We start from the raw sequence: 13,173 nt of genomic DNA on the forward strand, positions 1-13,173 counted from the left end.
TGTAATTCATGGCATTAATATTCATATGACCTTCTTTCAGTTTTACAGTATAATACGAGTACCGTTGGATTTTTCTTAAATGTTGAATGAGTTCAAAAACTATATACAATGACCTTGTACATATTATGTAATTGTGTTTCAAATTTTCAGCAGACAAAAGTCGTGCTACAAAAAGGGATTATTTTATTAATTTCATACGTTTAAATTATAATTTAAAATTAGAAATTTATTAGAGTGTTTAATGTTAGGGTAATATATGTTTTACTGGAGTATTAAATGTATTATTTTTTTTTAAACAAAATGATTCATAGACAATACTTGCTGCGAATCAAAATTTGAAAAGCCTTAATTTATATGATATTCGATTATATTTATATTTATATTACATCATGTTTATTATCTAGAGTTATTATTATTAGTTAGATTACATTATATAAATGATATAATAATGTTTATAGTATATTATAATGTCATATAGTCTATAATAACTAAATTTTTCAATTCAACAAGTTATATAAGCGGAATTGATGTTTCAAAATTATAATATTTGGTAATAGTTAGAGATTAAGTACATGCGAGATGTCTGATATAATTAGTGTAATATTCTATTTTTTCCCCTATCAGATAATAATTTCTCTTTCTCTCACGCTCTTGCAACCACTTTAATGTCAAAATAATGTATATTGTAACGATAATGAGATATTAGATATGTTCATTTCCATAAGCTATGACATGTGTGTGTGTGTGTGTGTGTGTGTGTGTGTGTGTGTGTGTGTAGCTTTCATATAGTATAATCTTCTAATTGTAAATATCCTAACTAAAATTACGTTAAATAAGAAATTGTGTACATGTGATTATATAGCTACACTTATACATACATATATATATATATATATATATATATATATATTCAGAGAATTCAAAGTTTTCTTATGATACATTGTTATATCCATGTTTCAGTAACTAATAAACATGATAAAAGAATAATTTTTTGCGATACCCCCAAGCGTATACCCAAATCATATGTTTATAAAGCTGCTTCAAATTTATTATTAAATTAGCTGAAATAAAATGAAAATTCAACATTAAATTAAACAAAACTATTTAGAGCTTATGTTACTCTTCTTTAGATACGACCCAAACGTATTAAATTAGTCTTTGCTTATAGACAATTAAATAAAATCAAATAAAATAACATCAAGAATTAACGTTTAGTATTGTCAAATATAATTAGAAAAATAAAAAAAAAAAAAGTAAAAAACGACGTTTGTAAAACAAAATAAAACAAAATAAGTATATAATATCTAGAATAGTAATTATAATCAGTCAAAAGCTGCATGTCAATGGATTAATAAACATTATCAGTTTTGCTCTTTAGTTATAAACAAACATAAGTAATTAGCAGATATATTTTTTGGTATTTTCTGAAATCTTTTTGGATTTCTTTAATTTTACGTTCAATTGACTATAATAATTACTAGTTAATTGGTAATTCGACGTTGGTCTAGCGATTACATATATCATTGTTATTAGGCACAATTATCTATCTGTCACTTGCAATGTGGATAATTAAACCAATTCTTCATGGATCTATTGATAATATAATTGCTCTGAGTATATATCTTCAACAATGGCAAGCGCCTTGACCAATAGGGAAGTTCAATAGAATTTACTTGATTAGTAACCAGAAGGAATAATGAAACGTTGATCGGGCAAATTTATGTAAACTATTAATTCATGTTATATATTACACTATTTAAATCATTCATATTTCTTTGGAAATTTATTTTATTTTTGAAAATTAAATTATTCCTGATATAGAACTTAATGTAGTTGTTATTAAAGCTGTCTTAAGGTTTCAATTTATACATTCAGAAAGACATAATTGATGATATGTTTAAAATTTTATTAGATAATAATGAATTCGAATATTATTAGAGAAGAATTACGATTGTCAAATATTATTTGAAAAAAAATTGAGTTTCATTATTTATTGCAGTGATAATAAGAATTAAATAATAAATAAATAGCAAATTATAGCAAGTTCATTGAATACCGAACCCTTAAATTCTAATATGTTATAATCATGTAATTATTGTACGCTAATTATTTTATTTGCTATCCGATTACTATTTCACCCTATTTTCACTTTACTTATGAAAAAGGAAAAAATGCGCATCAAAAAACAATATTGATATCGACATTTTTTTTTTTTTTTTTTTTTTTTTTTTTTTTTTTTTTGAAACTTCAATTACTTATACATTGATTTAAAATATTTGTAAATATAAATGACTAGCTTTAATGAAATTAAATGTACCTTCAGTTAATGAAATTTTTTAATTAATTTATAAATTTATAAATATATTTATTACGAGAACTTTAAATAATTAATAAATAATTTCATTAATGAATAATTGAAGAATGGATATTTTCCAAAAATAAAAATTTTCATTTATATTAACTATCAAATTTTACCGCTTGATAATACTTGTAAATTTTATCTTTAAAAATCAGTATGACATTTACTGTTAAATTATCAGCTAAACTTCTAAAAAATTTGATAATATATAAAGTTGTTTCATAAATCATTGATATAAGCAATTAAAACTTGTATACATAACGGTTAAGAAAAAATTCCATGGGAAGTTCAATATTTATTTTTTAATTGTTCGAATTTTATGAAAGTATAATTCTATCCGTGTATTTCATTACTCGTAGACAGGAAAAAACTTGCGTACATACTTGCACGCACACGCATATACATTTGCCTACATGTATACAAACATGCATATAAATATGCGATCAGAAAAAATAAATGTCTACATGCGTACACGGCTACGTTCCCCTATATTGAAATTCAATACACGGATAGTAAAAATATTCTGAGTTAAATTTGATTTTTATTTTCATTATAATTGCGTGGAAATAATAAAATAATTATTAAATGAAAGTAATATAATTTTGCAAATCTTACAACTTAAGTGTAAATAAAATTATGAGCACCTATTTACGTACACGTGTTCAAACTCTAATTTATACATTTACATATTCTGATGTTAATTTAATTTGCTTAACTTGTTATAAAATATATAAGATAAGAATATTTATTTCATTTGTATAATTATACCGAAATTTTATGTAAATGGATATTAAATGTTCTATGATTATCGTAAAAATTATAGTTTAACTACAAACAATAATAAAAAAAAGAAGATATTTTTCAAATCGATAATTGATTCCAAGATTATTCCTTTTCACAGCGAATCTTCTCTTATTTGAAATATTCGTAAGCAAGGATTTTCAATTTCGAGTCATTTTGATATCATAAGCGTATATCGATGTTGATACCCGTCAACATTATTTATGTGATAATTTATCATATTGTATTGAATGATATGTATATTATAGCAATGTATGTTGTATAAATTTGCAATTAATACCACATAAGCCCCCCCCCCCACCCTTTCTAAATGAAATATTATCGTGTAATATTTATTGATTATTTTATTACCATGGCTAAATAACTTTAATAAAATAATTATACTTAATAATTTATCAACTATTGAAAAGCAGTTTTTATTTACAATTTGAAGCTACTATAATATAGTATACTAAATGATTTCTATAGCTAATATATAAATAATAGCAAATGATTAATTCTATATGGCTGATAAATATGATAAAGCGTAAAGTGCTTACTTCGTCTTACCTTAAATATTGAATGTGCTGTATAATATTTATTTATTTCTAAAAATAGCGGGGAATATAGTGAAATGTATACTATATGAATGAATGAAATTCATTGATGTTTAATTTTTACGAAAAACGTAATTACAAAATTACAAGCTTCGAGTATACATACTGCGCATTAATTATTAATAATAATTATTATTTTTATTAAATTATTAAATTATTATGAGTAAATTCTTTTATTCCTAATAAAAAATAAATTAAACTTTCTACTTAAGAGTGAAATTCTTTATGTAAAAACATAACATAAATTTTAATAACATTGACAACAAAGACTATATGTTATGATCCTATGAAATGTCTTTGTTTTTTTTTTTTTGTTTTTTTTTCCGTTAATTTTAAACTTATGTAAAAAGCCAACAGAATCTAAAAACAGATTTAGCATTTGAGTTTCAAATAATTTATTAGTAGTAATTAAATTAAAACAAAATTAATAATAAAACATTACACAACGATATAGTCATTGTTAGAAATTTTAAATCAAATGTTAATCTTTGCCGAAATATTTTCAACTATCGAAGATCCAAAGTTTTAAAATTAATAATTGAAATTTGTAAAATTTGTATATAGTTTAAGAAAATTTTAGTGCATAAATAAAAACTTGTAATATTGTCTCTCGCTCTCTATTTCTAGTAATTATACAATTTTATAAATAATGACTTAAGCTTTTACTATAAAAAAATTTAAAAAAATGCAAAAATTATATTTTAAAGTAAATCTATTGTATGTGCCTATTTTGTTATTGACTACGCGTATTATTTTTAATAATGTATTACTAATATTATTTAATAAATACTGGACTTTGTTATGTAAATAATCAAGTTCAAGTTAGCATATCTTCATTCAATTTCAATGGCAACTTCGATTATGAATTGCATTGTGTTTTACTATTATACAATACTTGTGACTAAGAAAGCAGTAGTTAATTTCTTTTCTAAATCATTATTTACCGTCACTACTATCTATGATAACTTACGGCAATCATCATTGTTGAATCGAACGTAGATGCCCAAGAGTTGATATAGAAGTGTCATCATTCGCGTATGAGGTAAATTTCGTAGGGTACCGAAAAATAAAATTTCCTCACATAAATAAAGTGTGACATTTTAATTGAAAACTATATAAATTTTATTCCGTTTATTTAGAAAATACTAAAAAAAAAAAAAAAAAAAAAAGGTAGACTATTATTTTTCTCCATAAATTTTTCATTGCAATATTACTTTTTTTTTTTTTTTTTTTTTTTTTTTTTTTTTAATTTACTAGACCTTGGAAATTAAGAAATTAAGAAATTAAGAGACTTTAAAGTATATATTATATGAAATAATATTGTAGCATTATATTATTATTTTAAAAAATATTCTTATATCTTTATTTTAAGTATTATTTATAATATATTGTACGTTGATTTGAATTAACACATCATCACAATAAGTTCAAAATGCAACTTATTAAACTTCCAAATGTTTTTTCGGTATTAATAAAATATTAATGTTCTTTACATGAAATTTTGAACACTAAAATAAGCAGAAAAAACATAATCAAAATTATTTAGAAGAAAATATCTTAGAATTTTATGTAAATATAAAAATTATTTATACATTTTTTATTAAGTGTATTTAGTTTTATTTCAGCGCCATTGACAGTTATTCTTTTGTTTCTATTTATTTTCTTTCTATGCCGTTATATAAATATAATTATAATGAATTTACTTATTAAGTACACAATTGCTTTTAACATAAACAAAACAAGAAAATATTTTCATTATGGCAGATCTATAAAAGCATATCTATAAAATGGTTTAATTGTATTTAATTTTATTTATAATTTAATAAATGTTACTCATTAGAACTTACACGATAATAAATTTATAACATTACTTTTAATATTTATTATTCAATTTCTTATTTATGTGTTAAATCTGATAAATTTTATCTTTAATTTGGCAATTTTTTTTTTGTATTTACCTTAGAAATTAACTTTTATAATTAAAGATATAAATCTAACTTTAAAAAGCACTTATATTAAATGCAATAATGCTATCTTTTAATTTTACAAAATTTTTACATTCAAAAATTAAAATATTAGTTCAAGTTAAATACATTTACTGTTTATTATTAAATTAAATTAAAAATAATTTAATTTAAGAATTAATGTAAAATCCTTATATGCCAGATCCATATTGGTATTATATTCGATCTATTTTCTTTCACTTATGAAAGTTACAATTCATAAATAAATAAATGATGATCTTAGATGATAATATGCTTTCAGGACGATTATATTATTGAAAATTTTAAGATTTTAATATATCATTAATATATCTTTAATTATTATTATTATTATTTTCCTCATATAAAGTCTAATTGAACGAATATTGCACAATATGATCTCAAAAATATGATTACATTTTGAATTACATGATTATAATCTTAATAATTATTATTATATTGGCATAGAATAGATTTCATCGGAATTATATAAAGTAACGTTATATAAAGAAAAATGTGCTAGATATTATAATTGATTTATAAATATTAATTAATTTAATAATTCAATAGTGAATAATCATTCGGTTTATTTTATATTCAATATTCTAAAATCAGTTAATAAAATTAGTTTTTTCAATGCTTATTTAACAGATTTGATTATAATATCAATATTCTAGTATGTTACAACAATACATATTGGAAATACCAATAATTTTACATTAATAATTGAATTAATTTGCCAAAAATTATTATATTAAAACTTATATGTCGGAGTTACAAGAAATTAATTGTTTATACTTTCTTTGTAATAAATTTTTATTTTAAAACAGTATAAATACCTAGTCATTATAGAATTGAAATATACAACGTATATTTGTTAAATAATAATAGTTTGTCGCCTATACAAAATTATATATTAATTATTACAATCTTTTTGCTGAGATTAAATATAACTATTTACAATAATGTAATTTTAACACAATTCCAATGTTTATTGAAAGATGTAGGCAAAATGATATATTTTTATTAAAATTTCATACTTTATTTAATATATTAATTTCAGTATAAGAATCAATTATTTATTGAAACATACAATTAAATTTTTTATTGTCTTATTTAAAAAAAAAAAAATTAATATTTGTGATATTACAATTATTGATATTTAATAAAATGGAATAATTTCATATTTACAAAGTCATATGCCTTTGTATATTTACGTAATTTAATATTATTTAATATTATTTATAATTAATTTAATATGCAATTTCATATTATTTTTAAAACTGCATTATTATTATATATAGATATATATCATTTTCCATTCCACTGTAATTCTTTATGCATAAAATGATTCTTATATATTAATAGGACTGAAAAGTAACTTCTCACCTCCTTGAAGTTGTGGTTCACCAAGTTCCACATAAAACAATGCGTCTTTTTCATAAGAGTCCTCTTCAATTATCGTTAAATTTACTATTTTCCTGCAATAGTAAATAATAAATATAAAATTATGTATTCATAAAATAAAATAAAATTTATATTACATGATTCTTAATAAAATAGAATTTTATTAAATGATTGTGATTTCAGTACATACGAAAAATAAATGAGTATAATTCATATGTCAAGTAAAATATGTTTTTACAAATTTTTATTAAATTTACAAAGTTTCTGGATGGGAGAATAAAAAATATATTACAACGTTTGGAATAGATTTTTTAATTCTTGAATTATCAATTTAAATAAAATATTTCTTTTATCATAATCTTTCTTCTTCTCAGAAATTTCTTGAATATTATAAATTCAATCGATAAAGTTATTTTTCAGAATAAATTGATTTATCATAGTCTATTAATTTAAAACAAAAAAAAAATGTGTTGTTCAATGATCTAATGTTACCTTGCAATTTATTATTTGGAAAATTGAAGCATATTAAATTGTTCCTTAAATTAGCTATTAAACAAACACATTTGAATCTAAGATTATCTATGCTTATATTATATTTTATATATCGTATAACATTAATATGTTAATAGTATAATATTTAACATATATAGAATAATTATTATAAATTACTGGTACCGTTAAAAATTACTCATAATTTGACGATAAACTTTGCGAATACATCAAATTTTTTAACTGGATTTTTAAATTTATTATAATTATATAATAGTATAATTATGTATATATATATATATATATATATGTATATGTATATATTAAAAATATATATATAGGTAAAAAAAAAAAATAAATAAATAAATAACTTGTATTTTATTTATTTTTTATAAAAAAATTCTCTCAATAATATTAACAATTAATTAAATACTAATTAATTTAAAATGTTTGCAATGTATATTATTGTCAATTTTTCTACGATAATCGTTAAAAAATTCAATATTATTATTTAAAATATGTAAATAAAATATAATAGTTAACGAGTAAGTGAATAAGTAAAATAATTTAAAAAATTTAATATTAAATTACGTGATTTGCTTAATCACAGTTTGTACCTCATTGCACTTTGGTTTTAAATATATGAAGTTCTACCTTCGACACTTATCACGAAATAATTCATCTATCATTAGAGGTCAAGGTGAGATTGTACCTAATGAATTATCGATTTGTTCTGTATTTTAATGTATTTTCAAAACGCATAGTAATTTCAATATTTCTTTTCTTTCTTCACGATCTTGCAAACGTTTTATGACGATAACTGCAACTAGAATTATTTCCGATAACTTTCGTGTTTAAAGCTATTTTATAAAAGAAGCAAGAAGAAAAATAATTTATATAAGCAAAACGTATTATGCGGTAGAAACTTTGCAAGGTTAAATTATTTTTCAGTTCTTCGAGATAATACTTTTGACACATTTACTAGATAGTTTTAATGCTCGTTCAATATTTCTAGCGAACTATACAGTGGTGTGTTATGTTGTTTAGAGTGAAATTTTTACGTAGAAGGACAAAACATGAATTTTAAGAACCTCGATAAAACGAACTACAAAGATTATTAACATTTATTGGTTCTGAAAAGGGCTATATATGTACATATATGTACAGACATAAAATATACGTGTATCATGATTATTTATAGCACAGTCGATGTTTAATAAATAAAGTTTTTTTTTCTTTTTTTTTTTTTTTGAATCTTTAAATAATGAACACTTTATATTTTTCTATCATTCAATGAAGATTTATAACAATAATATCAATAATAACAATAAAATCAATAATTTATAATAATAATATTTAAAACAATAATATAATAACAATATATCAAATTTACTTTTATTTCTTTAATGTTAACATGTATTTTTAAATTGTTAATATGTTATCATACAATTTGTATGATTAAATTACCAATAAGAAAATTTGTATTTTCTAATATTTGAATGTATAATAAAGCTTCAAAGAAATATATTGCAATTATAGTTTAAAAATTCACGATTTCATTTAATTGTCTATAAATACAATATTCGAAACAATTGTAGTCCAATTAAAAGCCATGATTTTAATTTATTTTATTGTGAATTATTTGATGACAACGCGTATAAGTGTTTGGCGTAGTTGTGTTTTACAATATTTACATTTTACATTATCATGTAGCAAATTCACTAAACACTATATATGTAAATACATGTAATGAGCTATGTTAGTATATACATTTCTAATCTCTACATTCAATCTATATCGTATGTCTCCTCATCCTCTTCATTTCCGAATCTACAATACATTTATATTAATTTATCGAATAAATCTAGAAATGAGATATTATTAGAATTGACATTAGATTATCATCGTATTATCAAGTCCACACTTGACGTATATCATTCTTTACAGAAAATTCCCAGAAAATACGACACGGATATTGAATCACCTACTGTTTATCCTCGTATCCTACTTTCTATGTCTAACCATGGCTAGCATATAATGTCCTACTCTCACATAAATCATCGATAGCCCATATAAAAACCCATATAGATATATGCTAATACGTGACAATAGATAGTAATGTGTATTTTAAATTATATTCATTGATAAGATAACATACAAATTACATTCATTTGAAATACAAAACATTTTATTTATTTAAATATGCTTACATGAAAAAAGCGTCGTAATCTAAAAGCGTCAAGATTTTTCATTTTCTATAATAGTTGCATAATCTGTAAACATTTTTATCATATGAAAAAATAATTAACTATGTCAGTTACAAATTATTCTATTCACAAATTAAGCGTTAAGCCAAGTGGAGTAAAATAAGTGCTGTCAATTTTTTTGTTAAAAATTATATTGTACATTATTATTGTTCATTGTAAATTGTATCTTTGCTCTATATGATCTATATATAGATATATGTATGAATAGTAAAAATAAATTTAAATATTTGCAATTTATAAAACTTTTGATTCAATGACGTAAAAATTGTCAATATACTTAATAATTTTAGCATGCATGTAAAATTATTAAAAAAGAAAAACAGTCGTTCAATTTTAATCTATAAAATATGATATGTCGCTTGTTCCGAGTATTTAAACAAATGCAATGACATAAAGACACATTAAAGAGAGAGTGTGTGAGAGTGAGAGTGAGAGAGAGAGAGAGAGAGAGAGAGAGAGATGGAAAATAGAGAAAAGCGAGATAATTATGATGTAAGATACGTTACACGCGTGATTTCACATTTTAAGTAGTCATCACTACCAAGCTTGAGAGTTGAAGTTTGAAAAAAATTATGCACTTCTCAGACGTACTCGCTATATTCGTGACCTCTTGAAAAATAAGGTTAGTGCTCTTGAATATCACATAAAATAAAGCTGGAAATTGCGTGAGGAAGTTATAGAGAAAACAGTGCAAAGAAAGAAATAGGAATAGGAGAAAGGAATGGAAGAAAGCAAAAAATATGAATACTACTGTACCAGTATTTGAGATCTATCCACTTTTCAAACAAATAAACATGGCTTAAAAGAGATATCATGATATTTTCATGATTTATCTAAGTGAACATCATTTTCATAAGCTCTAGAAATGTATTGAAAGATATATAAATTTTTGAAAGACTGTATAAACTAATTGATATATGTTATACAATTTTCATAAAAATTTTTATTAGTTATAAAATAATTTTCTTTTACAGATTTAATATCAATTTTTTAATGTATTCATACAATATACACATTATATACACAAATAAAATAGTAATTAACTTCCTAATTTATAAAGAAAAACAATATTATTATCTCGTTTCAAGTTCTTAATGTAAAGTTATACCTACTGAATATTGCATATGTTCTATATAATTATTTGTTAAATTCATTTTTATTATATATATATATATAAACACAAAAAGAAATTGTAAAATACTCAAAATAATCAAGAACACAATTTTTCTTAATTTAAAAAAAAAAACAAGCTAATTCTTGTTATTGATGACGTGTATTATATATTTCAATTTATTTATCAATTCTTTACAATTTAAACAATATAAGTTATCATTAATAAATAATTTCTATAAATTACACTCCATATTTTCTTAAATTGAAATTTACAACTCTATTATATAAATAATTAAAATTAAAGGTTATTATATTAAGTTACCATGGTAACATGTATTTCCTAGTTTTTTTTATTTTTTTTTTTTTTCTGCATTTATATTGACTATTTTATTTAATTTATATACGATACATACGAGCATCAATATTTATGATGCTTTTAAATTAGCGCTTTATAAAATGTTATTCTGCTTATATAAATATATGTTTTTTACATTGAGATTTATTCAGCTTATTATAATAATATCGTTTCCAACATTATCTTATCATCATTGTTAATGTTTTTGTTTGGTAACAATATTGTTGTTAACAAAGTTAATTATGAAAAGTGAAATTTTTGTATCAAATATTGGATCTTTATAATTATGAATCTAAAAAGATATTGCCACTGAAATTGCATTATTTATGAAATAAATTTATACCGTTATTTTTAAGCTTATAACTTAATTGAAACTATTGTATTTCAATCGATGATATCACTAAATATTACGTATTTAATAAATGTTAATAAGCGTTTAAAAAACCCATTTTAATACATGATAAAAAAAAAAAAAAAAAAAAAAAAAAAAAAAAACAGTGCATTTCTTCTAATTAATTTCGTTTTCAATCATTTTCGTATTGTGTAGTTAAGAAACAATATACGATATTCAGCAATTTCGTGGCATAATAATTAACCAGAGAACAGCTGTTAATGATGTGGTACAATGCCTCGCTAGTGAAGTTACAGGGATTCTCATCTCTATTTTAGCATTTAAATGCAACATAGACATAATGTATCTTTGAGACGGGAATCGATCGATTAGATGTGCGTAGAAACTTAAATGGATGCTCTAATGCTATTTATAAACTAAACTAGCTTTCCATTTTACTCGGCAAACTTTAGAGGTTCTCAGCATATCTTATAGGTCATATTGAAAATCATATGCATAATAACAATGTTTTCTTTAATTATTTTAAAAATCTTCAGAAGGGGCGAGGTCTCGCAAAATACATATTCTTTAACAGAAGTAAGTCTATGGTTATGGATAAAAGTACATATACACGATAGTATGAAGGAAAAATAAGTTGATTTAAATAAATTTCCCGGGGACGAAAAAAGAAGAATTTAAGAATATTTACAGTTGTTTCGTAATAATGATTTCATTTATGATATTGATAATTTTACAGAATAACATATTAATTTACGATTAATTCAATTTAGACAGCTCAAGAATACCAACGCAGTGTTACATTTAATAGGGTGACTTGAATAATTTAAAATATTTCATTTGTCATTTTATATGTCTTTTTTTTTTTTTTTTTTTTTTTTTTTTTTTTTTATCTAGAAAACATCCATACCAGACATAACATTTATTATTATACTTCTTCAATTGTGTATTGGTGATGAAAAATTAATTCGAAGCTATTATCGATTTCTATAATGGAGTTTAATAGCTCTGAAGTCAGCAAAGTTTAACAACACACGCATGTATCAAGTTAAAATTTGTATGCAATAAAGCTGTATGTATGTATAATCTAGGTAAGACTAATAAAATCCAATATTGTTGAAAAATCGAATAATATTTGAGATTAAAACACTTGTTTTAAATATTTAGCATATGTATTTTGTTAAAATTATAATTATAATGAAATTCACGATTAATATTAATGTTTTCGTTTTCTCAGATAATGAAAAAGACAAATTTGATAAGGGAATCTTATTAATTAACTGTATTTCTAGACTGGCATATATATATATATATATATAATTAATTCCAAATTTGTTCTGTAATAAATGCATTGTTCAATACGTATATATTTTTACGTAATAAAAATGTATAGTTATGCAGAGTATAGAAATATTATTACTTAACGGAAAATTTTAAAGAATGTTTAGCTATATG

The 13,173-nt window shown here is 21.9% G+C and overlaps 1 protein-coding gene across 1 annotated transcript in view; it reads right to left on the reverse strand.

Annotated features, from left to right (window-relative positions):
- Nucleotides 1-13,173, reverse strand: part of Calx (sodium/calcium exchanger 3) — a 127,118-nt gene that overhangs the window by 94,755 nt on the left and 19,190 nt on the right. The window contains exon 3 of the mRNA XM_011498181.1: nt 7,128-7,219. Coding sequence (XP_011496483.1) covers nt 7,128-7,219 — 92 coding nt within the window. The remainder of the gene's footprint in view (nt 1-7,127; nt 7,220-13,173) is intronic.

Source organism: Ceratosolen solmsi, unplaced genomic scaffold (genome assembly GCF_000503995.2).
Source record: "Ceratosolen solmsi marchali unplaced genomic scaffold, CerSol_1.0 scaffold14, whole genome shotgun sequence".
Lineage (NCBI taxonomy): Eukaryota > Metazoa > Arthropoda > Insecta > Hymenoptera > Agaonidae > Ceratosolen > Ceratosolen solmsi.